The 27844-nt window shown below is 54.3% G+C and overlaps 1 protein-coding gene across 1 annotated transcript in view; it reads right to left on the bottom strand.

Moving 5' to 3' along the window:
- Positions 1 to 488: 488 nt before the first annotated feature.
- FAM102A (family with sequence similarity 102 member A) overlaps positions 489 to 27844 on the bottom strand; it is a 40648-nt gene continuing 13292 nt past the window's right edge. The window contains exons 2-11 of the mRNA XM_023217065.1: positions 13101 to 13221; positions 12871 to 12900; positions 10055 to 10171; positions 8317 to 8363; positions 8016 to 8170; positions 5591 to 5695; positions 5309 to 5504; positions 4675 to 4796; positions 4513 to 4582; positions 489 to 3134 (exon numbers count right to left, since the gene is read on the bottom strand). Coding sequence (XP_023072833.1) covers positions 3089 to 3134; positions 4513 to 4582; positions 4675 to 4796; positions 5309 to 5504; positions 5591 to 5695; positions 8016 to 8170; positions 8317 to 8363; positions 10055 to 10171; positions 12871 to 12900; positions 13101 to 13221 — 1009 coding nt within the window. The 3' untranslated portion in view covers positions 489 to 3088. The remainder of the gene's footprint in view (positions 3135 to 4512; positions 4583 to 4674; positions 4797 to 5308; positions 5505 to 5590; positions 5696 to 8015; positions 8171 to 8316; positions 8364 to 10054; positions 10172 to 12870; positions 12901 to 13100; positions 13222 to 27844) is intronic.

Genomic DNA, 27844 nt, shown 5'->3' with positions numbered 1-27844 from the left:
TTGGGAGGGTCAGAAACAGGGGTGAGGGGCCCAGGGCAAGCCTGGGCCTATAAACGATGGCAGCCTGGAGCTTTAGTTTGGGAACACATTCACACCTCCTATAAGTCAGGCTGCACACTCGCGTTATTTGATAACCCCATCTGCAGGTGAGGAAACTGAGGCACAGTTATTTGTCCTCAGGCATGCTCCTTAGAGGCCACTTGATTGCAGAGAAGGTCTCCAGGGCAGTGGTTAGAACTTGGCCCTGAGGACAGAGCTTTCGCTCAGTATGAGGCTGGCAGGTAAAGGCCCTCTCAGTTTCCTCCTCAGGAATCTGGAATGATGAAGGTGGTGGTGATTGTGCCTGTAGCCAGGACCGGGAGAACCCTGGACCCCTACATCTTCCCCACCCTTGGAATGTCACTATACACATCTGACTTCCTTCTGATGTTGCCTTTGACCCTAAAGTCAATATGATAAAGTAACAAGGTAAAAACAAAACAGCAAAAGAAACAAAAACCGAAACATTTAATTTTTTCCCCTCAAACCAAGACACTGACACTAGGCTGATTTCCCCTAACAATGTTATTTTCTACAACAGAAGCTGGGACAGAGGAACAAACACAGCCCACTCAAGTAGTGGTGGCAACATTCTGTTAGAAAGGAGGGGACTCCAAGAAAAAAAAGACACCTCCCCCCACCTCCTTGATCACCTCCCTAAAGACAGAAAACACGGACACCCTCCATCCTGGCAGACATGCCGTGTGGTCAGTTTGTGCGGTAAACAGGAAAAAAAAAAACCCTAAAGATATTGTAGACCTTTATTTCTTAAATCTCCTAATAAAAACGTTAAACTTTCAAGAAGATTCCAAACTGACATTGCATAGACCAATTCCTTTCCAAAAATATCTCTGATATACTCTCCATCTCTCTCAATATATAGAATTTGAAGTCCAGGAGCTGTGGGCGCCTGGTGGGAATTCACTGAGCTCAAGGGGACAGGAGGGCTGAGGACAGAGCTCCCACATGGGAACAACAAAGCCAGGCTTTCTGGCCTCTGGCTCCAGCCAGCATCAATTTGGTTGTGGCCGAATTCTCAGTCCAATCACCCTGGCCCAGGGCCTGGCGTGGGAGGATGTGGCAGGCTCTGTCTCCTTCCGGGGTTCCTGGTCTGGAGGAGTCTCCCCAACAGCACCAAAGCCGGCTATTTTCTGCCCAAAGCCCTAGAACTTTGAATGAGAGGCGAATCTACCCTGAATGCACCTCCCTCCTAGGCTGGGTGAGGTCACACAGACATAGAAGGGCAGGACAGAACTCCCCCCATCTTCTGGGGGTGAATTCGTCTGGACCCAGTGCGGTCAGCTTCCTTTTTGAGTGCCAGTATCTGTGGGGCAGGAGGGGACTCTCAGAGCTGAGCAGAGCCTTCTCCAGCCTGAGTAAACACTCTGTCCCACCTCGGCAGGCACCTTCTAACATTCATTTTCTAAGGGTTAGGTGAGTAAAACAACAACAAATGCTAGAAATGCTCTGGTCCCAATGCCAGGGAGTTCCAAGACCAAGAAGCCCAACTCTCACCAGCAAGGGAAGATGGGGAACTAGGGAAGGAACCCTCCCAGTCTGGGGAGGGCACCTGCACCCCTCCCAGAGAGAGAAGCCCCCATCCCGGCCCCTCAGCTGGGCCCCAGCACTGCTGGAACCAGCCGGCAGGTGGGGCAGAAAAGCAGCACCTCCCCTCACCTGGGGGAGGAGACAATATTGAACCGTGAACTCAAGAAGAAGGAAAGAAAAAATGAAAAAAGCTACAGGGCTAAGTAAACACCAGCCTGCTGGGTTTATACAAAATGAGTGAAATTTTAAAGGGGCAGGAGAGTTTGTCCAGGGACTGGCTGGCAGCCAGAACCCACCTTCAAGCAAGTTACAAGGACTTGGGGGAAAGTGCTGAGAGCAGAGGCTTTAGTAGGGGGCAGGGCCAGACTGCTCCCCGCTGGGAAAGCACACCCCTTAAAGGAGCCCTTCCCCCTTGCCCAGAAAGGGAGGATGCTTACAGAGGAAGGCTGAGGCTTTTCTGGCAATGGAGCCAGCTCCGGACCAGTCCAGCCACAGCCCACCTGCCTCTCTGGCATCCACCCCAGTCGGTGCAGCTGACCCTGAGGGCAGAGAAGGACTTTGCTTGCTCCAACCTTCCTGCAGGAAAACCAGCTGCTCAGGACCCAGCCCTGGGCAGAGGGCACCATCAGTGCTCAGACCTTTCTCAGCACGGGTCTCAGACCTGAGCTGGAGCTAACTGGAGGGAGGAGAGGCAGTACCCGTTCCCGCCGGGCTGCTGGACCCTGGGCCTCTGACTGCACAGCAGGCAGTGACCAGGAGTCTTTGGGAAGGGGCCCAGGGAAGGGGAGGTGAGGGGCCAGCGGGACTGTGCTGGGGGTGAGCATGTGCAAAGTGCAGGCTGCAAGGCAGCGGGAGGACTTTCGCCGGGGGAGGCAGGAGTCTCGATCTGGAGTGTGGGTGGGGTGTGAGGTCATGGCTCCCAGGAAGAGGCCGCCAGCAGGTCCCCCAGGACACAGGAAGGGACAGCTGAAGCACTAAGCAGTCAGACAGTCACAGGTGGCAGGATTCTGGAGGCGGTCTGGCCCCCTCACACCAGAGCAAGGAAGCAAGGCCCTGCCGCTAAGATGTGACCAAAGCCAGTGCTCCTGGAGTGAGTGGGGACACAGGTAGAGAAGCCCCTCAGTCACAGGCATCTCTACATTTAGGAGCTGCTGCATGTCCTCAGCCAGAGGGCCGGGTCAGTCTCTGGCAGCAACAGTCCTGGCCAGCTCCTTCTTGTCCAGGAGCTGCATGGGCCCGCCTGGCCCGCCTGGCCTGCCCTCTAGTGGTTCAGAGGAGAATATTCACAGTGGTGCCTGGGCCTTGGTGGGCCAGGAGGGTCCCAGCATGGATGGGAGGGCAATGGAATGATGCTAGGGGGACAGTGTGGACTGGAGTGCATGGAGGAGGCATGGAGGAGATATGGCGCAGAGGTGATCTGAAGGGGAACGTTTCTCATGGAATGATGCGGGTCTGGACTCCAGAGAAAGCAGGACTCTTCTCCAGCCCGGACACCTGCTCCTCAATGGCTTTCAATCACAACTGGCTCGTAGACCCCAGAAGAGACCCTGCAGGTGAGAGACAGGTCAGCATGTCCCCATCAATGTCCCATTTCCTGAGCGCTCCACTGGACCAGGCCTTTGGAGGTGTTTCACAAGCTGGTGCTGTTAACCAGCCCCGTGTTGCAAAGGGGCCAAAACCAAGGCCCAGCGATGGTAAGTCCCTTGCCCACAGTGACACAGATAGTAAGCATCAGTCTGTGGGGCCTGCAGAGCGCTTCCAGGCACGTCTGGCTGTGCCATGCCATCCTCACAGTCACCTTGGCAGGGAGTGACTGCACCCTGCCCCACTTGACAGGTGAAGAAACTGAGGCTCAGAGGGATGTGAGGGTGGCCAAGAGGGCAGTGGGAAGTCAGGAAACCTGGTCAGCTCCTTTCCCTGCTGAGCCCAGGCCCAGTCCTGGAGTCGGGGACTCTCAGGGCTCAGCATGTAGCTCTGCTGTGATCTCACTCCCAACCAGATTGGTTTCTTTCCCGGAGATGCTTCCTCATTTTCAGAGGGGGCCAGGGAGGGGTGTGTTTACAAACCCCTAAGGAAGCCAGCCCCTCAGTTTCCTTCCTGCTCACCGCTCCCCCACCCCCACCTCAGAGCAGCCCAGGAAGGCTACTGCAAGGTGACAGCTGCCATTCCAGGCTGTGGCCAGCAGGAGTCAGCAGAGCAGCGTGAAAGGGCAGCCTCTGCGCAGCAGCCTGGCCATGCCTCTTCCCTGGGGATGTGGAGGTTAGGCAGGCTCCCCACCTGCCCTCAGTAGCCTGCCCATTGGAAGCTCATTTGTTCACTCGCTCATTCATTCGGTGAGCCAAAAGCACATGGAGAGCCAGGCACACAGTCAACATGCTCCAAATGAATGCCTGTGATGCGGCATAGACTCTATAAACTGTAGTTCCTGCAAGTTTGGTCTCATCTATCCCCGCCATCTGTGGATGCCGTGTAGGCAGCAGCCTGCGTTAAACCAGGCCTTCGCTCAGGGCCTGGTGCCTAGATGGTGCTAGGGAAAGATTTGTTCAGTAAACCCATGAGGCATCACCACCACCATTGTTCCCAGTCCCTGGAGCTGGGAGGAAGGGGAAGGGAGGATTCTAAATAAACGTGTGAGGCCCCTGCTGTGTGCCGAGCCCTGTGCCAGGCACTGCCCGAGGTGACCTTGTGAACCATGGGAACTGACCGAACCTGTCCGTGCCCTCACTGCCCCAGGCTCCCAGGTGAGGTGGTGGTGTCCACACCGCCTGACTGATGGGGAAAGGGAGCTTCAGAGACACGACAGGCCCAGGGTCACATTGTGGCGACAAGACTTGGCATTCAAGGCCAGGTGAGTGGACTGTGGGGACTCTGCTCTCACCCCCAAGCCCCAGCCGCCCCGACGACCCCTCCCTGAGCCTGCCCTACCTGGTGGCAAGCTGGATGCCGCTCAGTGTGGCAGAGCCATCGCGGCTCACGAACAGCCGGAGGTTGCTGTCTGTGGGAACACAGGGGAGGACGGAGGCTGAGTGGGGCAGGGCTAGCCCTTGGAGCAGGTGGCCTCACCCCCACCAGCCCGGCACGGCTCACCCTCGGTGTTGCTGCCATCCGTGAAGTCCTGGCTCTGCACAATCTTCTCTACGATGGCATCCGCATCGATCCTCGTGTCATCCACCCAGGTCGGGTGGCTCTCCACCGAGTCCTTCTTCCGCCTGGGTTGGATTTTGGGGGGGCAAGTCACAACAGTCAGAGCAGTAACAGGCACAAGCACAAAACCACGACAATAATGCCGGCCAGCTGCAGCAGTGCTCAGAATGTCCCTGTGTGCTCCGTGCTGTGCTTCACTGAACCCTTGTGTGCACAATAGGGTGCAGCTGCCATCATGAGCTGGTTTTATAGATGAGGATGCCAGGCAACGAGCAGGTAAGTCAGCTTCCCAAGGCCATCCAGCGCATAAGGAGTGGCTCTAAGGCTTAGCCCAGTTGTCAGGCCCACAGACTGTGCTCTTGTCCGATCCGCAAAACCACAACAGCAGCCATGAACAGAACCTGCTGCATGCCGGGCATGGCTGCACCCTTCAGGGCCATGAGCTGGTGGAATCATCACCACCCAACCCACTGAGTTGGGGACCCTACGGTCCCTGTGTTACAGGTAAAGAAGCGGAGGTTCAAGGCACTACTGGGAGGGGTCTATTCTCCAGGGGGCACCAAGCAGTAGGCCTCACCTGAACGAGCGGTCAGACAGATGCAGGGGCCGGGGTGGCCGCGGCGGCTTCTCCGGGGCCCGGTGCTCCCGCTCACTGCCCTCAGGGCCCTCCACAGTCATGCCAAGGCCCCCAGAGGCGCTGCTGCTGGTGGACGTGTTGCGGCGGTGCGTCAGGTCTGAGAGGCTGGAGGAGCGCGAGTGCTCTGTGCTGTAGCCTGTTGGGGGTGCCGCAGGGGAGCGTCATAATGGGGGATCCCGAAGAAGGAGAAGGCTGCAGGGGCAGGGCCAGGCAGCCACTCACCAGAGATCTTGGACTGCTGGCTGGCATAGCTGGAGTTGCGGGAGTGGCCAGAGTGGAACACCTCCTCAGGGCTGGACAGGTTCTGGTCGGGTTCCTCTGGCAGCCCTGGAAGGCAGAAAGCGGCAAGGGGTGAGGTGACAGGGGTCACCCAGTGCTGCTCACCACTGCCCTTCACAGCGTGCCCTCACAGAGCCTTCCATGGCGGGGTGCCATTTAACAGACTGAAAAACAGGTTCAGAGGAGCAGCAACCAGCCTGAGTCATAGGTCACCCTCTGAACCCAGGTCCGTTGATTCCACAGAGGGCATCCTTGTGTGGGGTGCCCACCACAGGCCAGCAAGGAGGAATGCTGAACAAAAACTGCCTCCACTACCCACAAGTGCAGTGAGAGGTGCAGAGCAGGGAGGAGTGCTTACTGGGGGTCTGGCCCAGTCTGAGGACAGGGAAGGCTTCTCCAAGGAAATGGCCTTAATGGCAGACCTCCAAGACACATCGCTGGAGGGAGCCAGCTAAGGCCTCAGGAGGGCAATGGCCTTCCAGGCACAGAGAACAGCACTTGCAGAGGCCCCGAGGCTGGAAGGGGCCTGGGTCAGCAGAGCTGGAGTAGAAGGGACATGGTGAAGGGGAGCAGGCTGGCCCAAAGGGACAGGCCCACAGTCCTGTCCCAAGTTACCCATAAGCCCAACTTCAAAACAGATTTTCCTGGCACTCCCCAGCAGGAGGCATAAGGGACCAGGTGGGACCTACCCAGGGCTCTGAGTACCCACCTGCCTTCCTGCCCAACACACCCCAGGCTGGCCTGTGATACCCCAGGCTGGCCTGTGTGCCCATCCATAACTATGTGGCTTTTCAAGTCCCCAACGGGTTCTCTGCATATGGGAGGAGCCCAGCTCCAGAGGCAAGTGGGCACTCAAGTCCCACCCTGCCCTGGGGGAGGGGCCTCTTCTACTTCACACGAAGGCACCACCTGTGCTGGGGTGGTCTGATCGCCAGATACATCTCTATTCTGGGGACTCCCATCCAGGGGCTGGAGAGAGTAATTGTGCTGGGAAGCCCCCAGCTTTCTGTTCCGGGCCTCAGCTGGCTGGGTCTGCAGGGGAAAAGGGAGTGAAGGAAGGCCAGACCCTTGAGGTCAGAGGGTCCCTCACCGCTCCCAGTTCGCAGAGGCAGAATCACTTGGCAAGCATCTGCTGGGCCACACAAGGCCTGTGCTCTGATTCTGTGGGACAATCAGGGTTGCCACCTGATGCCTTGTTCACTGATGCCTTGTTCACTAATCACCTGGGGGCGGTCCAAGGCTCATACCTCTGGGGGCCCTGCTTAGGGTTGAGGGGGCCCAGCAAACACCTGAGGGCAGGCCAGAGCCTCCTGTCCTGGCAGCACCCCCTCCTCCTAATTGCCATGCCATCTCCTCTGGGGGTTGGGGCTCTTTCACTTTTTCATAACATTAGTACCAGTGATAATTTAATAAAAACAGAGTGCCTGGCCAGGCACAGTGGCTCACACCTGTAATCCCAGCATTTTGGGAGGCCGAGGCAGACAGATCACGAGACCAGGACAGCAAGACCATCCTGGCTACCATCCTGGCTAATACGGTGAAATCCTGTCTCTACTAAAAATACAAAAAAAAAATAATAATAACTGGGCATGGTGGTGCTCGCCTGTAGTCCCAGCTACTCCGGAGGCTGAGGCAGCAGAAATGCTTGAACCCAGGAGGCGGAGGTTGCAGTGAGCCGAGATTGCACCATTGCACTCCAGCCTAGTGACAGAGTGAGACTCTGTCTAAAAAAACAAAAACAAAAACCAGAGTGCCCACTGAGTGCTTACCATGTGCGGGGCAGGTGCCCACATGTGGATAGTTAATCCCCAAAGTGACCTGGGATGTAACTGCTATTACCAATCCCATTTTCCAGAGAACACTGAGACAGGGAGAGGCAAACTGGCCAGTCAAGGTCATAGAGCACGTGGGAGAGCAAGAGCTCCCAGCACGTTCCTCTGCCAGGTATACTGTGCCTCACCCCCCAAATGCAGCTCAGACACCACATCCTCAGGGAAGCCTTCCCTGGCCCCGGATGGATCCCACCTTCTGGGCCTGTCTTCCCCAGCTCTTATCCTGTTTGCAGGTAGACATGCATGTCATTTATCTATGACTTGGTTGAGGCCTGTTTCTCCTGCTAGGCTGCAGGGCCATGAGGATGGGGAGGCCACGTCAGTCTCAGTCCAGGGCACTGCTGTGATCTCAGGGCCCAGCAGCACAGCCGGCACACACAAGGTGCTCAGATCTCATCAGCCCAGCAGGAGCATGCAAACGCCCTCCCACCATCACCTTCCCCTCAGTCAGCATCTCCCTGGGCACCTGGGCATGACATGGAGGTAAAGCCCTCGGGCCGCTAGCAGGGGAGGGGTGGGCAGATGAGGAACTGTACCTGAGCTGAGAATGCTGGGCCGGGCCTTGGGGGCCCGGGACCCAGTCAAGGAGTTGGTGCTGCTGCCACCACTGCTGGTCCCGCCACCCTTACATGTCAGCTGCAGGGAGGAATCCTGGCCTGGGATGGAGATGGACTTGGCAGTAGATGGTGGCCTTGGGAAGACAGACAGGTGTGACTAGGGTGCCCCGCTTTCGTCAGGACCAGACGAAAACGGAGGACACCAAGAGTCCCTGTTCCTCCATCCCCAGTGCCCAGGACTGGGCTCCCATCCGCCCCCTAGGCCTGTGCCAGCACTCACGTCTTGAAGCAGGGGTCTCCAGAGAGCAGGAACATACCAATGGTGACCTGTGGCAAGGGGAGCAATCAGCCATGCCCTGGCCACCCACAGCCCGCCCAGGAGCAAGGCCCCTTGCAGCCTTTCGGCTCTGGCCTCAGAAGGGCTTGGACTCCAATCCTGTCTCTCTGCCTCCTTCTGGCTTGGGGGCTCTGGCAAAGTCACCTAACCTCTCTGAGCCCAGTTTCCCTGTGTGGAGGACAGAGATGGTACCAAGGCCTGCCTGGCAGACCAGAGGGGAGGGCATAGCAAAGTAAGGCCTGGGCTCAGCCCTGCGCCTGGCAGAGTGAGCGGACTGCAGTCAGCTACAGGCCTAGACAGTGAGCTTCTCCAGGGTGGAGTCACACACTCACCCCCGGCCCTGTGTAAGGAGTACAGAGCTCAACTCAGCAGGCAGGAGAGGGAAGAGGGCTCATGGGGCCTGGCACAGCAGGTGGCGGGCAGGGTTTGGTGAAAGTCTGATGAATAAAGCATGAAGTCATTGCAAACTTAACAGCCCAAATGTAGCAACATTTGGATCCTAAAATCTAGGCTGAGATGGAGTGACAGGCAAAGGATGAGCAGGTGGGAAAGAGGGGCACAGATGCTGGGGCCACCACTTATGAAAGGGTGACCACTAGGTTGATGCTTTCTATGGCTTATTCACTCGGCTATGAAAGCAGCCTAGCCCCAGGCTGTTGATGAGGGAACCAAGACTCAGAGAGGGGAAGTGACTCCCAAGACCCTGCAGACAGGACTTGGGGGAGTTGCCCTTGAACCCAAGGCTACCTGGCCCCCGGGCTCCCTTGATCTGGCCTGAGGTGCACAGGGCTACTGTGCCTGTGCTTTTCAGCCTGACTGAGGCTGAAAGGCTCCAGATCCCAAGACAATCAGTCTGGACCCTTTCTGGCAGCTCCGGTTCCCTCTGCAAAGGGTCTAGGAGGCCCCAGAGTCCTTGCTCACCACCTCCTGCCCAGCTCTGCTCCAGATACAATAGGCTCTCCCTGGGTCCCCTTGCAGAGGTGCTGTTGGGACAGCCTGTTTTCCTGGCCAGGTGGAAGGTGTGGAAACAGAGGGAGAGAGGTGTGCTGATGATGGACACCCAGACATTTCTGTTCCCAAAAGGCCAACAAGGCAGCTGCCTGGGGGTGGGGCTGCCCTGGCTATTGGAAACCTGCCCATGCCTGCCCCGGAGCCCTCAGCAGCCATCGTTTTCGCTGATAATCCACTAGGGGCCAGGCTACCTACTGCCTGTCACTTGGGGCAGGATTAGGAGCTGGGCCAACAAGTCAACTGGCTGGGGGTCAGATGCCAGCTCTGTCTGTGACTCCAGGTAAATGACTTAATGTCTGTGCCTCAACTTCCTCCCATTTGAAGCTGGGACTAATCAAAGATACCACAGCTCGTGGAGCTGCTGTCAGGGGACCACGAGAGAAGAGAGGGCATGCAGTCAGCATGATGTGGACCCACTGCCAAGCGCCTGCCAAACCTTGGAGACAATCAGGACCCCGCCCTGATCTTGATGGGGAAACTGAGGCCAGCAGCTGAGCCAGGCCTCCCTCTGATAGTGGTTTCCTGATTCCTGGACTTGCACCTTCCCGATGTCTACCTATTCAGGTAAGTCCTGTATTTTTAACAACCCTTCTCCAGGGGGTTCTGATGAGCAGCCTGGTTTGTCCCCACCCCGTGGTCAGGGTGGCAGAGGCGGCAGGATCCCTGGTACCTTAAGGATGGAGTTGTCCTGGCGAGTGTTCTTCGTGTCATATCCCTCGAGCAGGCAGCAGCGCACCGTGGAGCCCGAACCCGCAAATTCGGCCAGGTTCAAGTCAGCGAAGCCCAGCTAGGAGGTGAGAGGAGCATGTGGGAGGCTGAGAGAGTGTGGACTCCTGACTGGCGAAAGCCCAGAAGGGGTAACTTGGCAAAAGTTGGAGAGGGAGACAGACAAAGCCCCTGGGCCCACCCCACAGCCCTGACTGACTGTTGCGTAACTGGACCCAAGGACAGAGGCCCCCGGTCGGCAGCACCAACATGGCAAAGCCAGGAGCTCACATCCCTGAGCTGGACAAAGCACCCTTTGTGCCACGTCCCGGCGTGCACCGGGGCCAGTGCGCCTGACATGAAAGGACATTGTTGTCCGTGACACAGATGCATTGTTCCCCGGGAAACAAGGCCGTGCTGTAGGGAGCTGCCGGGTCAGCAGGCAGGAGAGGAGGGAAGGCCTGTGGGAAGTGATGGGACACCCCCACAGGGGAGGGGCACTGCAGGATAAGCAGGAGCCCCAGGGAAGGCACCCTGGTAGAGGCCAGAGTGAGGGGCTGCTGGGCAGAGTTCAGGGTCTGAACAGGCCCTCAGGAACTCTGGGCAGAGGATTGAGGGATGGAGAGGGAAGTGGGAGTAAGTGCAAAGAGGGCATGCGCTAAGAAAGCCCTGTGGATGGAGGCCAAGTCTGCTAGACCTGGAGGGGAAACTGAGGTTGAGACAAGGTGGTGCCAGGCTTGGGGACTTGGAGGACATCTCCGGTTCCCTCTGCAAAGGGTCTAGGAGGCCCCAGAGCCTCTGCTTTCCACCTCCTGCCCAGCTCTGCTCCAGATACAACAGGCTCAGAAGAGATAGATAATGAAATGTTTGAACCAATGTTTGAACCCAACCGAACCAATGAGGGATGGGTGTCAAGGACCTGCTGCCTGCAAGCCTCTACTGCAGTGTTCAGGGCACACACACCAGAATCAGGAAAGTGGATTCACATCCTAGCCCTGCCATGGACTCAGACTAATCCCCATTTTACAGATGAGAAAACTAAGTTCAGGGAGGGGAAGAAGCTTGCCCAGGGCCAAACAGCTAACCCAACAGAGACAGGACTGAAACTAGGCCTGATAGGCACCACGCCCAGCTACTTCTCAGGGCCTCAGTTTCCTCCTCTGTATAATGGGAGTAAAGCCTGCAGTGGGAGTTCAATTATAGAACAGAAGGGAAGGGGCCTGGCAGTGCCTGACATGTGCTGGGTGCCTGGTAAATGTTTGCCAGTGGAGGCGAGATGCTCCCAGGTGTTTGCTGGTAATTCCTTTCCTGGCTGGGCAGCAGTCCTCACCGTGTGAATCAGAGAAATTTCCCCTCTGATGGCACCCTCTACAGCCTGGCTCCAGCCATATTGCTCTCTGCTTCTGGAGAGGGACGTCAGCGCCCCGGGCCGGGGTAGAGTGCACGGCCCAGCTGGCTGAGTTCCTGAGCTCTGGTCAGGGGGAAGGGCCGCGCCCTGTATAGCACCTCCCTCGGGTGAGAGGTGAGGCGAAGGCATTTCCCCTCCCAGCTGATGGAGCCCACCTTCCTGCCACTGGGCTAAGCCTCCCAGGAGATGAGAAGAGGAGGCCAAGAGTCCACCATGGAGAAGAGGGATGGAAGGCAGAGCAGGCTTATTCAAAACCAGAGCTGTCTTCTCCCTCTTTACTCAGTAGAAAAGCTCTTATTAATACTATGTAGGGGTGAACTGTCTGTGGGTACAGTGAAACCCTGGTAACAATGCACATGTCTAGCAGCAGGGCTGGCTGAGTCAACCATCGCCAGCCATGCCACAGGATACTGCTGCCCTTAGAAAGCACATAGAAATTTGTGATAACACAAAAAGATGCCCAGGATGGATTAAGTAAAAAACCAAGCTGCAAATCTGTGTATGTATGTATTTATTTATCTGGAGGCAGAGTCTTGCTCTGTCACCCAGGCTGGAATGCAGTGGCGCGATCTCGGCTCACTGTAACCTCCACACTCCTGGTGCAAGCGATTCTTGTGCTCCAGCCTCCCGAGTAGCTGGGATTACAGGCAGGATTACCACACCTGGTTAATTTTTTTTGCAACTGTAGTAGAGATGGGGTTTTGTCATATTGCTAAGGCTGGTCTTGAACTCCTGAGTTCAGGCAATTCGCTTGCCTCCGTCTCCCAAAGTGCCAGGATTATAGGCATGAGCCACCATGCCCAGCTGTACTCGGGAGGCTGAGGGAGGAGAACTGCTTGAACCCGGGAGGTGGAGGCTGCAGTGAGCCAAGATTGTGCCATTGCACTCCAGCCTCGGCAACAGAGCAAGACAATGTCACCAGAAAAAAAAAAAAAAAAAAAATCATGTTGTTTGCATGCACTTAAGTACACATAGAGGGTGCTCATTTTGCATTTCTCTAAACCACATGCATAGATTTTTATTCGCTGCTCTCTTTGTATAGCATATTTCCTTTTTTCCTTCTTACAAGGTCTGCAAAGGTCTTACTCAATCCCAATAATGGGGTCCCAGAAAGAGGCCTGGAGAGAGGAAAGGGGACAGAAACTGGCCCTTTTGCTCAGTGAACTTCTGTACCATTTATATTCCAACAACCGTATGCTGCCTTTATATTGAGTGCAAAGGCCATCAATAAAGATATTTCTAAAAAATAACGCATCTCAGGTAGGGCTGAGTGTCTCTTGCTTGTGGCAGAGATGGGGCTGGAGGTTTCCCTTGTGCCTGTCCCGTGCCACCCCACATTCCATCCCACCACCCCTTCACATAGCCCCTCTTACCTTGGAATAAGCCTTCCCGCCTTTCAGCTCCTGCACAAGGAGGGAGACACGAGCAGCAAGTTGACTGGGGAATCCCAGGGACCTCATGCATTTCCCCCAGTCCCCCCAGATCTGAGGGGAGGAGGGCAAGGGGCAGAGCAACTCTCCCCATTTTCAGCTGGGGGTGCGGACTCATGAGGGGAGGGGCCTACCACCCAGCCCAGCAGCCCCACATGCACCCTTGGCCTCACCTTGCGCACAGACACGCGGAAGACACAGGGGTCCAGCAGGCCGGTGGCCGGGTTAGCACTCATCTTACACACGAAGGTGAACCTCTTTCGCCACCGCACGCAGTTCTCCTGTACCTCCTCCCTGCAGGCCAGAGGTGACAGGTGAGCACAGGCATGCGCATCTGCGCCAGGGGACCCCATGTGGTACCAGGGACACAGCAAGAGCCCTGCCCATTGGGAGTGAGGCAGTGGGAAGCTTCACTTTCACCATGTCACAAAGTAGCTGTGTTTTCACAAGAATGTACTCATGTAGTTGTAAAAACAACAGCAAAAAGGTAATAAAAATGAGATAAACACAAGGCAGGGGTGAGGTGAGCTAGGGCAGCTGTCCCTCCCCGGGAAGCCTGGCAACCTGCAGAGCCTCCCTCTGCACCCAGCGCTGCTCCCGCCACCTTGCTCTGAGACCTTGGGCAGTTCCCTGCACTGCCATTACCTCCTCCAAAGCCAGGCTCTGCCAACCGCCTCGTGACCCTCACAACAGTCTTAGGCTGGACTACTCAGCCTATTTCACAGATGAAGAGACCAAGGCTAGGCAAGCTGCCCCACACCTCCCAGCCAGTAGATAGCTGAGCTGGGCCTGAAGCCTGGTTCCTCCTGACTCCAGAGCCCAATTCTTCACCACTAATAACAACAATGGCAGTAGTAACAACAGCTGATACCCACACAGCGCTTCCCATGTGCCCGGCACTGTTCAAAGAACTTCACAAGAGCCAGCAGGCCCTGGAGCCCGCTCCAAGTGCCAGAGAAAGGTGGTCATGCCAAACCTTTCCAACCTCTGTCTGGAGCAGCCACATCATTAGCCTAATCCCCAAAGAAACCGGGGGCCCGGAGGCTAAGACCCTCGCCTGAGGCCACCACAGGGAAGAGCAGAACAGGGATTAACCCAAGTAGTTGGACTCGGTGTGGAGAAAGCTTCACCAACACTAAGCAGAGGACTCTGGTCTTCTAGCCCCCCTCCCCATTCCTCCTGAGTTGGAGAGCATGACCACGCTGAAAAATTCAGCACCCCTTTACTGGAGAGATGCTTTGTGCTCTGGGAGTGAGTGGGAGCCAGTGGAAGCAGCTCATCCAAGCCCCTCCCAACTGCTGCGGGGGCCTCAGCAGGATCTGGGGGTGGCAGTGGCATGTGACGGAACTGAGCTCTGCATCCCCAAGCAGCTCCGCATCTCCACAGAGCCTGCCTGGCAGAGCCTGTGCTCAGGAAGGGGTGGCCAGGGAAGGGAGGGGACAGTGTTAGAGACGTTATCTCCAGCTCATCCTCCTAACCAGAACCGCCAAGGGGACAGCTAAGGAAGTGACCCGAGGAGAGTGGGTTAACTGCCAGATCGAGGCCTCAGGGAGGGTCGGAGAGGGCCACAGTCAACCCTCCCCTGGGCATCGCCAGGTTTACTTTGCACGGCAGTCTTGCAAGGTGGGCTCTATGCCACCCCTTCTACTGCTGAGGGCACTGAAGCTCCAAGAGAAGGCCACCCTACCTGCCACTCGAGCTCACATCCCCAGTGACTGGCAAAGCAGGATTTAAACCCAGGACTGTCTGACTTCAGAGTCAGGGCTCTTAGTCGCCACTTCGGCTCAGGAGCCCGGGAAAGCCTGGCAAGGAGAACCTGTGGCATTGTGGGGCCTGCAGTACCCTGCTGTGCCCCTGAGGCACCACCCAGGTCTCTGAGTGCCAAGCAGGTGCTGGGATGAGCCACTGCAGACTGTATTTACCCAGTGATGACTCAGTGTCACCAGAAGAGGGCAGGGGAAGGGGTGAGTCAGGGAAGGTGACATTCAAGCTCAGGATAGAATGAGCCTGGGAAGTAGCCAGGTGGAGGAGACAGTTCCAGAGAGAGGGAACAGCATGAATGAGGGAGTCCCGTTTTCCTAGCCAATGAAAGCCCCTAAGCCTCACCTTCTATGAGGAGCCCCCTCCAGGCAACCCCTTCTTGGCTCCACAAGGCTTTGAGGATGTGACCAAGGCTTACCCTGTGCTCCTGCCACGGCTGTGACAAGGGCCAACAGGGCAGGCAGACCTGGGCCACACCTGCACACTCACTGGGGCACGCCACCCCTGTCGTGGCCACTGTTGTGGCAGCACTGAGTGAAATGAATCCTGCAAAGTGCCCGGCCTGGTGAAGGCTCTGTGAGGACACCAGGGACCAAGAGAACCAGAATGCACCTAGCCTGTTAGGAGGGTGAGCTCCAACAACCCTCTGCAACCAAGACTGGGGACAAGCAGAAAAGGTCAGGGCTGAAGACAGGGGAGGAAGGGACAGATCTAAGCCCTATAGGTAGGTGCCACAGGAGTGGGGGCCCTGGGCTGGGGGCATCACCTGAGCCTAGTCATGCTGGCTCCACTTATTCATTCATTCATGATGATGATTCATTCATCATCAAACAACTGAGCACCAGTGTGTGCCAGGCCGTGTTCTAGGCACTGGGAACACAGCAGTAACCAGCTTACATTCTAGTGGGAGGAGAAAGAAGAAGAACAAATAAACATGAAAAATACCTACTAGTGGAAAGGAAGAACTAAACTATATTAACAGATGACTTGATCTTTTATACAGAAAACCCTTAAGGAATCCACTAGAAAACTATTTTATTTATTTTTTTGAGATGTAGTTTCGCTTTCATTGCCCAGGCTGGAGTGCAAGGGCCTAATCTCAGCTCACTGCAACCTCTGCCTCCCGGGTTCAAGTAATTTTCCTGCCTCAGCCTCCCAAGTAGCTGGAATTACAGGTGTATGCTACCATGCTTGACTAACTTTTCTATTTTTGGTAGAGGGGGTTTCACCATGTTGGTTGGGCTGGTCTTGAACTCCTGACCTCAGGTGATCTGCCCCCCCTCAGCCTCCCAAAGTGCTGGGATTACAGGCATGAGCCATCACACCCGGCCATTATTATTATTATTATATTTTGAGACAGAGTCTCACTCTGTCGCCTAGGCTGGAGTACAGTGGTGTGATCTTGGCTCACTGAAACCTCCACCTGCTGGGTTCAAGTGATTCTCGTGCCTCAGCCTCCTGAGTAGCTGGGATTATAGGCATGTACCACAACAACACCTGGCTAATTTTTTGTGTTTTTAGTAAAGATGAGGTTTTGCCATGTTGGCCAGGCTGGTCTTGAACTCCTGGCCTCAAGTGATCTGCCTGCCATCACGTCCCAAACTGCTGGATTACAGGCATGGGCCACGATGCCTGGCCTAATATGTGATTACAGGTGTGGTGGCTTATGCCTGTAATCCTAGCACTTTGGGAGGCAGAGGTGGGTACGGATCACTTGAGGTCAGGTAGCTATAGTTCCAGCTACTTGGGAGGCTGAGATGAGAGAATCTCTTCAACCCAGGAGGCAGAAGTTGCAGTGAGCTGAGATCGAACCACTGTACTCCAGCCTGGGCAACAGAGTGAGACCCTGTCTCAAAACAAACAAACAAACAAACAACAAAAATAAATAAATAAATAAATAAATAATGCATGAGTTCAGAAAAGTTGCAGGATACAAGATCAATATACAAAAATCAATTATTTCTATATATTGGCAAACATTTACAATGAAACAAAGAAAGCAATTCTATGTACAATACCATCAAAAAGAAAAAAATACATAGGAATAAATTTAATAAAGTACAAAATACATACTCTGGAAAACTACAAAACATTGCTGAAAGAAATTAAAGATCTAAATAAATGGAAAGACATCCCATGTTCATGGATTGGAAGACATGTTGTCAAGATGATACTCCCAAATAGTTCTAAAATTCATCACCATCCCTATCAAAGCCCCACACTGGCTTCTTGGCAGAACTTTGACAAGCTGATCCTAAACTTTACATGGAAATCTAAGGGACCAGAATAGTCAACACAGTCTTTAAAAAGTAAAACATAATTTTATTTTATTTTATTATTTATTTATTTTTTTTTTTTTTTGAGACGGAGTCTTGCTCTGCCGCCCAGGCTGGAGTGCAGTGGCCGGATCTCAGCTCACTGCAAGCTCTGCCTCCCGGGTTCACGCCATTCTCCTGTCTCAGCCTCCCGAGTAGCTGGGACTACAGGTGCCCGCCTCATCGCCCAGCTAGTTTTTTGTATTTTCTATTACAGACGGGGTTTCACCGTATTAGGCAGGATGGTCTCGATCTTCTGACCTCGTGATCCGCCTGTCTCAGCCTCCCAAAGTGCTGGGATTACAGGCTTGAGCCACCGCGCCCGGCCGTAAAACATAATTTTAAAATTCACATTTTTGATTTCAAATTATCTACAAAGTTACAATAACCAAGAACAGGTGGTCCTAGCATGAGGCTAGACAAATGGAATACAACTGAGATTATTCAGTTTACAAAAGTTTAGAAATAAACCTTAGAGACCAGCCTGGCCAACACGGCGAAACCCCATCTCTACTAAAAATACAAAAATTAGCTAGGCATGATGGCGTATGCCTGTATGCCAGCTACTTGGGAGGCTGAGGCACACGACTCACTGGAACCCAGGAGGCGGAGGTTGCAGTGAGCCAAGACGGCACTACTGCACTCCAGCCTGGGCGACAGAGGGAGACTCTGTCTCAGAAAAAAGAAAGAAACCTTCACTTTTATGGTCAATTGATTTTTGACAACAGTGCCAAAATAATTCAGTGGGAAAAAGAATAGTCTTCTCAATGAATATTACTGGGACACTGGATATCAACATGCAAGAGAATGAAGTGTATGTGTGAGGGAGGTGGTGCGGGGGGCTATCTATCTCATGTTATATACAAAAATTAACTGAAAATGGATCAAAGATCTAAGTGTAAGAGCTAAACTATAAAATATTGAAAAAAAAGCATATAGGTAAAATCTTCATGACCTTGGATTAGGCAACTATTTCCTGGATATAATATCACAAGTACATGTGATAAAAGAAAAACACAGATATATTGAATGTCATCAAAATTAAAAACTTTCAGTTGGGCACAGTGGTTAACACCTGTAATCCCAGCACTTTCGGAGGCCAAGGTGAGAGGATCACTTGAGGCCAGGAGTTTGAGACCAGCCTGGGCAACACAACAAGACCCCATCTCTAAAGAAAATTTTAAAATTAGCCATGAGTGGTGGTGCATGCCTGTAGTCCCAGCTACTTGGGAGGTTGAAGCAAGAGGATGGCCTGAGCCTAGGAGTTTGAGGTTACAGTGAGCTGTGATTGCACAACTGCACCCCAGCCTGGGTGAAACAGGGAAACCCTATCTTAAAAAAGAAGACGGCTGGGCACGGTGGCTCACGCCTGTAATCCCAGCACTTTGGGAGGCCGAGGTGGGTGGTCACTTGAGGCTGGGAGTTCAAGACCAGCCTGACCAACATGGAGAAACCCCGTCTCTACTAAAAATACAAAATTAGCCAGGCATGGTGGCGCATGCCTGTAATCCCAGCTACTCGGGAGGCTGAGGCAGGAGAATCACTTGAACCCAGGAGGCGGAGGTTGCGGTGAGCCAAGATCGTGCCATTGCACTCCAGCCTGGGCAAAAAGAGCGAAACTCCGTCAAAAAAAAAAAAAAAAAGAAAAGAAAAACCACAAAATAAGAAAAAATACTTGCAAATCAGATATTTGAGGGACTTGTATCCAGAATATATAAAGAGCACCCACAACTCAATAAAAAGACAAATAATCCAATTAAAAATGGGGAAAGGATCCAAGTAGACATTTCTCCAAAGAACATACACAAGTGGTCAACAAGCACACAGGAAGATGCTTAACATCATTAGCTATTAGGGAAATGAAAATCAAAACTAAAATGAGATACTACTTCACACCCACTAGGATGGCTAGAATCAAAGGGGAAGACGTGGAGAAACTGGAACCCTCATACACTGCTGGTAAGAATGTAAAATGGTGCAGCCCCTTTCCAAAGGGTGTTTTCCCTTTGGAAAACAGTATGGCAGTTCCTCCAAAGGTGAACCATAGAGTTATGATACGACCCAGCAATTCCACCCCTAGGTATATATCCCGGAGAAATGAAATGTGTCCACACAAAAACTTGTACACAAATGTACATCACAGAATTATTCATAACCAAAAGGTGAAAGCAACCCAAATGTCCATCAACTGGTAAATGGACAAATAAAATGTGTTCTATGCATACAATGGTGTATCATTCAGCAATAAAGAGAAATGATACACTTATACATGCTAACTGGGATTAACCTTGAAAACATGAAGCTAAATCAAAGCAGCCAGCCAGAAAGAACTATAGAGTTTATGATTTCATTTATATGAAATGTCCAGAATAGGCAAATCCATAGTGACAGGAACTAGATTGGTGGCTGCCAGGGATGGGGGATGACATGGTCTGGCTCTGTGTCCTTACCCAAATCTCATCTCAAATTGTAATCCCCACGTGTCAAGGGAAGGACCTGGTGGGAGGTGATTGGATCATGGGGGTGGTTTCCCCCATGCTGTTATCATGATACTGAGTGAGTTCTCATGAGATCTGATGGTTTTATAAGGGGCTCTTTCCCCTTTGTTGCTGCTTCTGTCTCCTGCCGCCATATGAAGAAAGTCCCTGCTTCCCCTTCACCTTCCGCCATGATTGTAAGTTTTGGCACCCATGTGGAACTGTGAGTCAACTAAACTTCTTTCCTTCGTAAATTACCCAGTCTTGGGTATTTCTTTATAGCAGTGTGAGAACAGACTAACACAGGGGACTTGAGGGGAAAAGGAGTAACTGCTAATGGGTATGGGATTTCTTTCTGGGATGATGAAAATGTCGTAAAATTGGTTGTGATGATGGTTGTGCAACTGTCAATATACTAAGAACCACTGAACCATACACTTTAAATGGGTGTATTGTGTGGTATGTGAATTATATCTCAATAAAGCTGTTAAATACGTGGTAGGTCAGATAAATATAAAAATGGAGAACACCACAGGGAAGGCGAGTGGGGAGTTCAGGTAGAGATGAGGTATGGCTACTTCAGGTGGGGGGTTAGGGATGGCCCTTAGGGCAGTGACATCTGAGCAAGGCTTGGACTGAAGTGGGGACTGAGCAAAGATGGGGGAAGAGTCCTTCAGGTGAGGCAGCAGCAAGTGCAGAGGCCCTGATGCAGAAACACACTTGGCAGGTGGAAAATGACTGCAGAGGACGGTGGCTGAAGAGGAGCTGGGAGGAGATCAGAGGGGATGAGATGGGTGAAGGAGCAGGGGCAGGTCCTGCCAGACCTCAAGGGTGTGAGAAGACTGCATCTGATTCTGACAGTGGCTCTGTCTTGCCCCCATGGACTGTGGCTTAGGCAGAGGCTGAGAACAGCCACAGAGGAGGGGAGTGGAAGGGCAAAGAGAGCAGAGACACTTCCCAGGCAGCCAGAGGAGGCCCAAGCTTGAAAGCGGGAAGGCGGGGAGTGGCCATGGGTCCCCGCACTTCAGAAGGGGTTGGAAGCAGCTGCTGGAGGCCTGGGGAGGCAGCTCGGTGCTCTGGGCGTGTTGAAACACCCAGTGGAATTGGGATTAGTGTCTGGGAACAAAAGCTCACAGTGAATTGTGGGCTTTCTCCCTTTCCTTTTGAGAGTTTGCTGTGGGAACGCCAGCCAGGAAGCCTAAGGCCCATTTGCAGTTCCAGGGCCAAGCCAGAGAAAGCCACGTGGAACCCTCCTAGCTCAGGTAACAGGCACATTCCCCACCTCCACAGGAAGAGCTCACAGGGTTAGCACTGGACCTCCCTCCTGTTTCTACAGGGCTCTGAACAATCACCTATTAGAAGTCACCACTCCCACGGGAAGAGGCAAGCAGCCTCACCCTGGCCCACGGCCAGAGGTCACAGCAAGGGTAAAAAAAAACACAGCAGCTGCGGCCACCTCCTGAGGGCCTACTGTGTGCCGCCAAGAACTCTTCAACACTGAAAGGTGACCGCTACCACAGCCCACTTTACAGATGAGGACAGTGAGGCTCAGAAATGCTGCGTAACTCACCCGAAGTCACAGCAGAGCTAGTCTTGACCCCAGCCCCATCTGTGTCCAGACCCTGTGTCACAGCCGGGACACAGCTGTGCAGCTGACTCAGAGCCCACACTGCCTCCCCCTCAGCCCCGGGGCCCCTCTGGTGGGAAGCAGCTGGGCACCCCCAGGCAGGTGGCATGAAGTCCCATGCATGGGGCAGGGATTATGGGGGGAGATGAATGCAGGATCAGGCCAGGGTGGGGTGAAGGATGCTCGTGATGAGAGGCAGGAATGAGGATGCCAGGCAGGCAGCCATGAGCCCCAGGTTGGGAGCTGGCCAGGTCAGGATTGAGGACATCTCAGAGCCTTGATCCATTCAGAAACCTTTTATTAAGTCCCCACCAGGTGCCAGGCACTGCTGAAGGCTCTAGGAACACAAGCAATAAACAGAGAAGACAGAAATCCCTGCCTTCAAGGGGCTTATACTCTGGCAGTGGGTGGGAGACAGACAAAACCAGGCAAATGCGTGCCAGCTAGCCTGTGGTGCAACAGAGAAAAAGGAACCAACCAGGGAGGCATACAGTACCCCTAGCAATGGGGGCACCAGGGAATGAGGGCCAGAGGAAGTCTTCATGGGAAGGTGACATCTAAGCAAAGACTGAAGCGAGTGGCCACAGATACCACAGTTACCTGGGGGAAGAGCAATCCGGGCATGAGAAACAGCAAGTGCTAAGACCCTGGGGTAGGAATGTGTCTGTCGCATTTAAGGAGGAGCTGGGGGCCGGTGTGGCTGGGGTGGAGGGTGCTGGGGTGGGTGTGGGCCAGGGAGACTGGAGAGGCAGCCCTGGTCCCAAGCTTACAGAGGGGCTGTATGGAGGGGCAGTCCCCGCGGTGTCCACGTGCATGCAACTGGTCACAGCAGCAGAAGTTGGGAAGTAATAAGGACTGCTTCGATGGTACCCAGCAGGCAACGCCAGAAGGGAAGGAGGGGAGGGAGGGCGAGCTGTGCTCCCCAGCAGAGAGGGATGGCCCCATCAGACCTGCAGGAAGGGAACATGCAGAAGGGGATCTACAGGACCCCATTTTTATTTAATTTTTTAAAGTGACATATGTAAATGCCCACAAGCACAGAGAAAACAGGAGGTGCCCACATCAAACTGCAAATAAAGGCCACCTCTGGCCACTGGAGTGTCTGGAGATTCGGGTGAGTAAGGAAGAACAGAAGGGATGAGGATGGGGGGCATGGGTGTCCCTTTTTTCTTCGTTTTGAACAGGAAGTATCCGTTGTGAGCGTTTCTTAAAGCACACCTGACTGAGAGGAACCCACTCCCTGGCAGTCCTGGGGACTGCACTGTGGCCCAGGGTGGAAATGCCACTCTGCAGAACGACCTCACCCCAGCACTATGAGACCCTTGGGGGAGGGCCCAGGGTCCTGAGAGCTGAGTGCCACCAGAGCTGGCTGTGACCTCCATGGTCTGCAAGTGCTAAGAGGGCAGGCCTGGGCTGCTGGGTGCTGTGCACGCCAGTACCCAACACACATCTGCAGTGACTAGACGCACAACAGCTGCCTGTCTCAGAAAGCAGAAAGTGTAAAAAAGCTAAAACGAGCAACTATGAAGAAAAATTATAAATAAGATGTTTATTAAGAAAACAGGCCAGGCATGGTGACTCATGCCTGTAATCCCAGCACTCTGGGAGGCTAAGACAGGAGACTCACTTGAGGATGGGGGTTGGAGACCAGCCTGGGCAACATAACAAGATCCCACCTCGATTAAAAAAGAAAAACGAAATCATAGGACCACGGACCCTCCTTACTGCCCACCACCACCCACTTACCCTAATGTGGCCCAGATCTGGGCTGGAGAACTGAAGTTTTAAAATGATAGAACCAAGGTCCAGAGAAAGAGATTGTTTTAACCCAGAATCCTGGACTTCAGGCTCCCTGGTCAAGAGGCTTATTCACACTGGTGTGAGGGGATAACAGCCAGAAGGCAGGAGGGGAGCTCAGAGCAGGTCTGACCAAAGGTGCGGTGGAAGGGTTATCAGAGACACTTTCTTCGTTTCTGTCCAAGAGTTGTTTCCATAATTGAAATTTAAATTGAAAATGAGAAAAGGGTATGGGTTAGGAAAGCTGCTTAGAAACAAAAGGGATCTGAACATCAGCTACCTGGTTCAAGGCCTGGGTCCTCTCAAGGTACCAAGTGGAGTCACCCCAAGCAGTACATGGGACTTGCTGGCAGGGCTGGCTGCCCGCCTGGGAAGAGACAGAGATGAACGGCCCTCCTGGGCCTGGGGTTGCAGGGCGTGCTTCCCCAGCTACTCGCTGCCAGGAACAGGTAATTACAGAGACTGGGTTTCATTTTTAGCTTTAAGATATACAATTAGACATGTAAATCTCAGCAAGGCGGGACAAGCCCTGCACCCACCACAGCCACTGTGGCCATCCCAGCAGCAGAATTTGGCTATTTCTGGGCTGTCTGGAAACAGTAGAACACCCCACCAGGCTGGTGTCCTTGGCCCGGCAGAACTCTCCAGGAGCTCTCCCGGCCCTGGGAAGGCTGCCCAGTGAGTTGACCATCCTCTGACCCATCCCAGGAAGCATGCTGGGTGGTATGGGGAGACACAGGGACCCGTATCCCAAATTGGACTGGGACCTCTACAATGCATCCACGAGGACTGACTATGGTGCCGGCTTAGGGTGCAGGACACAATGCGAGCAACCTCCTGGAGGAGCCCCTGGTTGAGAGGGGGACACAGTCACCACACAGGAATGACTGCAGTCACCGCCAGTCTCCCAGGAAGGAGAAGGAGCTACGAGGGCTGTGAACAGAGCAGGCTGGGGGCAGGAGGCCGAGAAGGCTCCCTGGACAGTGACATCAGAACCGGGACCTCAGGCAGAGGTCAGCTGAGTGAAGACCTGGGGGGAAGGAGGTCCCAGGCAGTGGGAACAGCACAGGGAAGACCCAGAAGGAGGGAGGTGGCTCCCAGGAGGAGCCTCCCTGGAAAGTCAGGGTGTAGATGAGGCTGGTGAGGAGGAGAGGCCACCAAGTGACTTGGGGAGCCCCATCTCAATGAGCCTCAACTTCCTCATCTGTAAAAGGACGACCTGCCCGTCACACGGGGCTGTTGGTGTGACTCTGTAGTCCCACAGCATCTCTCTCCACTGCTCAACAGAGGGAGGATGCACAGAATTCTGCCTCTGTGGTCCCGAGGTCATTTCGCTGCCACATCCCCAGCACCTGGCCCCAGCCTGATCCAGCATAACTGCCCAGTAGGTGCAACAAGATCCCAGAGCCTTGACAACCCCAGGTCTCCATCACCAGGGTGATGCGGGGCCAGGTGCCGTAGGGCTGTGGGAGTCACCTCCTGGCCTCAGGCTGCCAGGCTCACAGGATCCCTACAGACAGGGGTCAAATGGGTCCATCAGGGGCTCTCCTCAGAGTTGGAGCAAAAGTACATGCCTGGCTGGCAATCCTCACAGGAGCAGAAAGTCAGGAAAAGGGAATCCAGGTATCAGTGGGGCAGTCCAGTCTCTGTGACAGGGCTCCAGCCTGACCCCATGCCCACTCTCAACACTTCGTCTTCCCAGTTGCAGTACTCAGAGACCCACATCTCACCTCCACTGCATGCCCAGCACGAAGCCCGGGGCGGGGGTGGGGGGGTGGGGGGCAAACTCACAAGCAAAGAGAGAGGGGTGAGGTCCAGCAGGACAGGGGTTCTCACATAAAAATATCCACTGGCAGCCAGGCGCAGTGGCTCATGCCTGTAATCCCAGCACTTTGGGAGGCCGAAGAGGGTGGATCACCTGAGGTCAGGAGTTCGGGACCAGCCTGGACAACACGATGAAACCCTGCCTCCACTAAAAATGTGAAAATTAGCTGGGCATGGTGGCACGCGCCTGTAATCCCAGCTACTCGTGAGGCTGAGGCAGGAGAATCGCTTGAACCCAGGAGGTGGAGGTTGCAGTGAGCCAAGATCGTGCCATCCCACTCCAGCCTGGGTAACAGAGCAAGACTCCATCTCAAAAAAAAAAAAAAAAGAAAGAAAGAAAAAAACAAAAACCAAAAAACATTCCACCGGCTCACGACAAATGAAGATTCCCAGTGAGCCCTGTCAGAACCATGGACTCTGCAGGACAGGGTTTCTCTTTGTGAGGGGCTGTCCTGTGCACTGTGGGATGTTTAGCAGCACCCTGCCAGTAGCACAGCCCCAGGTGTGACAACCAAAAATGTCTCCAGGGATCGCCAAATCAACTCTGGTTGAATGCTACTGCTGCAGGCCTTAAAAGGGCATTTTAAACAAGCTACCAGGTGATTCTGATGCAGGGAGCAGGGCACCCAGCTAAGAGACAGTAGCGCTGTGACAGCCATGTGGAACTCCAGGTTCCAGCTGTGCTCCTGGGTTCCTGACAGTGCTGGTCCCCCAGAGCAGGGCCCCATCACTTAAGTCCATCGCTTAAGTCCCTCGCTTGCCCCTCCCTCAGCCACGCTCACTCCCACCCCGCCTGCTCTCCCAGGCCTTGGCCTGGTTCCTAGAGGAGTGAGCGGCAAAGTGATGCAATCAGAGTTCCCGGCTGATGAAACCAAGCCCAGGCCAGGGAGAGAGAGAGTCTAATAAGGAAACAATTTAAATCGACAACATCTGCCTTGTGTTTCCCCGAAGAGAATACAGCCGCCTGGGAGGAGCCTGCCCCGGGGACCAGCCAAGGCATCTGTCCAGGGGTTGAAGAGCCAGCGTGGCAGCACAGCAGCGTCTGGCTCCCGCCAGGGGTTCAGGGGGAGCAGCTCACAGTCCTAGCATGGCCAGCACCTCCTCCTGCAAGGAGGCAGCAAGAAGTTTCTGGAAGCCAAGCCACTCTGGCCGACACTGGAGCACTCAGAGCAGCCACTCAGCAGCCCCAAAACACTCTTTGTTCCATTGCCAAAGACACCCCTATTAGTGGTGGCCTGGGATTGGCGGGTGGGCCAGGAGGGAGGCTGGCATCACAAGTGACCCAAAGAAGCACAGAGTGGACAGCCCACTGGGGCTTCAGAAACGCCAAGGTGGAAAATGGGCATGGCATGGGCGCAGGCTGGAGGGAAGCCAGGTCATTCAGGCTTGCTGGGAAAGCATCAAGGTTAGGTGAAAGGATTCTAGAGTCAGACACATCTAGGTCTGAATCCTGCTGCTCACCAGTCAAGCAGCAACCTTGAGACCGATCTTCAAAAAACCCCACACAAGTTGGGCATGGTGGTGTGTACCTGTAAACTCAGCTACTAAAGAGGCTAGGACTGGAGGACTGCTTGAGCCCGGGAGTTCAAGACCAGCCTGGGCAACATAGCAAACCCTATCTCAAAAAAAAAAAAAAAAACCCATGCAGGCAGGTGTGGGCGTCCCTATTTTATAAGCACAGGCCAGTGGCAGCCCTACTCTGTCCTCTGTACCCAGAGTCAGGTTGTGCGGATGGCTTGAGCTACTGCCCAGGCAAATGTCCCGTGGATGCCATTCTCCAGTGATACGAATGATCACCCTCTTGCTCTCACAGCCCAAGAGGCGAGCAGGCCACTGAAGGGACCCAAAGTAAACTACTGGCTTTAACCAAGAATCCCACGCAACTGGGCAAAGATGCCCCTGGCACCCAGTATGGCTCAGCCTGGCTCCTGTTTCCCAGGCAGCCTCCTGCGTGCCGAGTGATTCTCAAGCATCATCTTCCTGCTTCTACTTCACAGATCAGGAAACAGACACTCAGAGAGTCCAGGCACTCGCTGCAGGTCACACGGGAGGTGAGGGGTGGTCTGTACTCCCAGGGCCCCCTTCAGGAACCCACCCCCACTTCCTGATCTTGCAGAATCCCTGGGAAATCTGCCAAGGCAGTGCAGCCATTCTCCGGAGATAGTGGCATGGGCATCTGTCACGCTAGTGACTGTGGACCCTGTGCTGTGTGGGCTGACCCTTCACCTCGAGTCTCAATCCCAGGGAAGAGGCTTTGAGACCAGGTTTATGCCAAGGGAGGGATGGTCACTGGGTCAAAGTGTGGGGCCAGTGGGGTGTGGCTCTGAGCCAAATCCATCAAGACCTGCTGGTGTTGGGGACCAAGTTAGGAGGTCCCAAGTTAGGAGGGAGAAGTGGGAAAACATCCTGCAGCAGGCAGGCCCTGCAGAAGTTCCAAAGATGAGCCCTCCATCTCCTGAACACTTGCTGCACGTCAGGCACCGAGCCAAGCACTCTCCCTGACCTCAAGAATCCACACCCAGCCCTAGGAGATGGGTGCTGTCAGCCCATTACCCCATCTCAGCCAAGGAAATTGAGGCCCAGAATAGGGAAGTCATCTGCCCAGGGTCTACTGGCCGGGAGAGGGCTGTGACCTAAAGCCACGGCTGTCTGACCCCAGAGCTGCAAGCTGGGCTCCCATGCCAGGGTTGGGCCCAAGACTCCAGCAGTTCAAAGCAAGAAGACACAGCGGGTGTCAGGCTGGGCTGTGGTAGCAGCTTCCCCCAGGATCCATGCCCACAGCAAACACAGAGCTTCGGGGCTGGCTCTGCTCAGGGGACTTCCCTTCCTGCACCCACCAGTCTCCCAGCAGGCTTGCCCACAAGGCATCGGGAAGCAGAGACTGGGGCTCAAGGCCAGGCTCTGGCACCTGCTGGACACTTGACCCTTCTAGGCCTCAGTCGCGGTTCTGTCCCTGTCTCATGGAGTTGCTACAGGACCTGGCACAGTGGACACCCATGCTGAATGGGGGCAGGGACTAGACCCCCAGAAGTTACTACTGAGAGGCACCTTGAGTTCCCCTCTGAGGCAGACGGTCCAGCAGGAAGATGGGCATGCAAAAGCCCTGACCCAGTCCC

Source organism: Piliocolobus tephrosceles, chromosome 14 (genome assembly GCF_002776525.5).
Source record: "Piliocolobus tephrosceles isolate RC106 chromosome 14, ASM277652v3, whole genome shotgun sequence".
Classification (NCBI taxonomy): Eukaryota; Metazoa; Chordata; class Mammalia; order Primates; family Cercopithecidae; genus Piliocolobus; species Piliocolobus tephrosceles.
The sequence above is the reverse complement of the archived record's forward strand: the minus strand, read 5'-3'. Positions and strand labels throughout refer to the sequence as shown.